Source organism: Lissotriton helveticus, chromosome 4_1 (genome assembly GCF_964261635.1).
Source record: "Lissotriton helveticus chromosome 4_1, aLisHel1.1, whole genome shotgun sequence".
NCBI classification, from domain to species: domain Eukaryota; kingdom Metazoa; phylum Chordata; class Amphibia; order Caudata; family Salamandridae; genus Lissotriton; species Lissotriton helveticus.
In genome coordinates this window covers 54,430,607-54,434,321 of record NC_136063.1, presented here as the reverse complement: position 1 = coordinate 54,434,321, position 3,715 = coordinate 54,430,607, and the positions used below count along the sequence as shown (strand labels likewise).

General features: G+C 42.4%; 1 protein-coding gene across 1 annotated transcript; it reads right to left on the bottom strand.

The window, feature by feature from the left end:
• Positions 1-2,310: 2,310 nt before the first annotated feature.
• On the bottom strand, positions 2,311-3,213 carry LOC144827850 (vomeronasal type-2 receptor 116-like). The gene has a single exon (XM_078686014.1). The coding sequence runs from the start codon at positions 3,211-3,213 to the stop codon at positions 2,311-2,313; it is 903 nt and encodes a 300-aa protein (XP_078542140.1).
• Between the last annotated feature and the right edge of the window lie 502 nt (positions 3,214-3,715).

The following is a 3,715-nucleotide window of genomic DNA, read 5'->3' as shown; positions in this document are numbered from 1 at the left end:
CCATCTACATCGCATTAAGTACCAGCTCCTCGAAAAGGCTAACACCACTTCGTAATGTGCCTCAAAATGAAAGGCATGGTAGGGGTATGTAAACTTTGCTTCAACTGCATTTGTGCACTTCTGCACAATTTTTGGAAAATTCCACAAAATTAAACATAACTACACAAGTAGTTTCTAATACTGATCACTTAACTAGATTCACTCAAAGAGCAGAGCAGGTGCACAGCTGTGCTCATGAGAGAAGTAACAACAATGTAAACAGGATATGGACATAGAGTTTGCTTTATAATAAGCATTCAGGGTCAATTTCAGTATTTTTAACTACTCAAGGCCACAAATTTGAACCTGATTTGCACTTTTTGGCCAAATTTTGTCTAAGTCCTCAGTTTTGGAAATGGCCATCTGGGCCCCTTTAGCACCACAACCAATGGTCCACGAATGGGTGGAGACCTCTTGGGGGTTCAGGACTTACTCAAGTTGGAGCCAAGCGTGGATTTAAGATGGTGGGAGCCTATTATGTCCCTGTAGATCTGAACATTATGCCAACAAACTAGCCCTTGGATTCACTTCTGGAAGTCTTGGGTGCAGGTGAAGATGTAGGGCTCGATAGCAGGGCTGGCTTCTGCGGGATCAAATCAGGCCCTGAGCAGAAAGCAGTCCTTCCAGGTACAGAAGTAGTCTGGCAGATTGCACAGCTGGTCACAGCAGTTAGCAGTCTGCTGATAGTCCTTACAAAGGTCCAGTGTTGAACTGAAGAGTGGGTCTGAAGGTCCTATTTTTATACACTGGTGCCCTTCTTCTAGAAGGTGGTAGAAGCTTTAGAAAAGGGTCTTTGAAGTGCATGGAATTTCCTGACTCCCTTGCCCTGGATAGAAAGCTGGTTGCAGTGACAATACAGAGTCATTAGGCTCTGTGTGTGAAGGCAGAGCACAGGCTTTTCGGGTGTCAGTGGGGCTGTGCTTAGCTCTGCCCCCATCCTGTCAGCAGATTGCCCATTGAGGCACAGCTAATCCCTCCATTAATCCCTCTGTTTTGTGACTGTCTGGGAGGAATTCCCAAAGTCCTGCTGTCAGCTACACCCAGTCATGTGACTCAAAACAGGCCGCAGGCACAAGGGACTAAGGACAGGAAAATGCCAACTTTCTAAATGTAAGATACAAGAATGGTGAATGCACTCCTTCCCGTCGATATCTTAATTTTATAGCTATGAATGCTGAATGAATGCGTGCAAACAGCACTGTGAAACGTCCCCACACAGCGTGTCAAAAGACACTGGAAAAAGGGACGCTGATTGCGACCCTAGCTGTTGCACTGCTGCGAAGTCTTCGATGTAATCCAATTTTTCATTTTATACCAAGTAATTCATGGTAAACCAATCAAATTTAACCTATTGTACTCCTCTTCACCTTAATGAATATGTAGAATCAATCCGGAGACAGCTAAAGTTCACTGGATACTTTATTTATGCATTTTCAAACGTTTTCTGCAGCTCATCGAAGCTTTAACATAAACATGTGCATTTCATAACTTTCCATATACCCAAAGCATTTTGAACCAATTAGGTTCTTCATCAGGGGTTGCTGTAAAAGATTAAAAGCATACACTTAGCTATCCACTCCAGATTGTAACAGACTCAGTGATTCGAGAAACATAAAGTGCAAAAATCCCTTTAAAAAATACAAAAATTGTCCCAAACGATGTGAAAACAACAATTAAACTCGAAAAGTTACCTCTCAGAAATGAAGCTAATATGTAATTTGAAAATCAAATTTTCCCTCAAAAATACACGTACTGTGTACACACATGAAAAATGCAATCTCTCCCATTAGGCAAATCTAATTCTCCCAGTTTACCTTGTGAAAAGACAGTTATGGCATTATGATCTCTTCATGCCTCCCTTCGTTCTCAAAAGGTCAGTAACATTACTCACTCTCTCCCGAGTTGCTCTTTTAACCGCTCACACAGGTGTTTTCAAAGTCACATGACTACCCCATTCCAATAAAAACGTGCTGCTCGCAAAGATCCATTACTACTACAAATCCCAAAGTACATTGCCCCGCTATTGCAAAGACCCAAAAGCAAAAAAACTTGAACCAAACCAAACATAATATGTTTAGACAAATTGTTCCCTCAAAATGATACTGCCTAGAAATGTCAAAATGACTAGAAACTATATTTTATTACTGGAGATATTAATGCTTTACTGCAGGCAGTCAAATGGTTGTACAAAAGATGATGAATGTCTTTCAAACCTCTAGAAACACAACATTTTAATGTTAAATTGGTTCAATTTTGAAATCCAATATGAAACTATGAATGGCTACGTACAGCTAAATGTTCTCTGGTGTTGATATCTGGCCTGAACAGAATGATGTAATATTTGGGAATGAACAAACAGCCCAACATTCCAGCGCTGGAAGCTAAGATGGCAAAGATCTCCACGGCCACCATGTACCGGCCTTTAGTGCTGATATAGACTGGGAAGAAAGAGACCCAGACGCTGCAGAACACCAGCATGCTGAATGTGATGTGCTTGGCTTCGTTGAATCTATCCGGGAGATTCCTGGCCAAGAAAGCCACCATGAAGCTGACAATGGCCAACAGGCCCATGTAACCAATCACACAGTAGAAAGCAGTGACAGAGCCCTGGTCACACTGCAGGATTATCTTCCCAGTCTCAGACTGTGTGTCAGTGCCAGGGTGAGGCGGTGAGGTGAGTAACCAAGTGAGACAGATTGTCAGTTCTCCCAGTGTGCACAAGAGGACAGTAGAGCCGGACATTCTGGGCCCCATCCATCTACTAAATCTGCTCCCAGGCCTGGTGGCATTAAAGGCAATGACAACAGTGATGGTTTTTGCTAAGACACAAGACACAGCAACAGTAAAAATAATCCCAAATGCAGCTTGTTGGATCAGACAACTCCATGCCGCAGGGCGCCCAATAAATAAGAGGGAGCAGAGAAAGGCCAACATTAGTGTGGAGAGGAGTGCGTAGCTGAGATCACGGTTATTGGCCTTCACAATTGGCGTGTCTCGGTGTTTGAGAAAGATTCCAAGCACTGCAACAGTGACAGCAGAGAAGATCATGGCCACAGTGGACAAAATCACACCAAGTGTATCACTGTATGAGAGGAAAACAATGACTTTTGGAAGGCATCCATTCTTCTCGACATTCGGCCACTGGTCCTCAGGGCACTGCTTACAGTTTTCCATGTCTACAATAAAATGCAAACACAATCAGTCATTTCTACTTGATCAAATTGTTTAGAAATGTGTACTTGGTAGTGTGATAAAGCATTTATTCCCACATGATTTTGAGAATATTTTACTATTAATACAAGATTGACCTTTTTGCCCATTTTTGATGTAAGTTGTAGGGCTTGAGGTAGGCTCTTGCTACTCAAAAACAGTCACTTAATGATCACACATTTCACCTCTCTTTGACATTAGATAATTTAAAACTAGACTATGACTGGAAAATTGGATGCAGATCTATCCCATTGCATCTGTATATATTGCTGACATTACAAGTCCTATGACCTAAGTGCACCATCCCAAGAGACCGAGATCCTTAAGAAAAGCATCATGATTTAGTAGAGGTGAAGACAAAGGCTACCGTCCCTTCAGAGGACCTGCAGGATCTTTGATGTCCACTGGATGCTACAAGTTCCCCACCTTTGCTTCTGAACCACACTAAGAGGGTACAGTGATCAAG

Coding starts and splice junctions, on each gene's coding strand:
- LOC144827850 (XM_078686014.1), bottom strand. CDS start 3,213: ATGGAAAACTGTAAGCAGTGCCCTGAGGACCAGTGGCCGAATGTCGAG.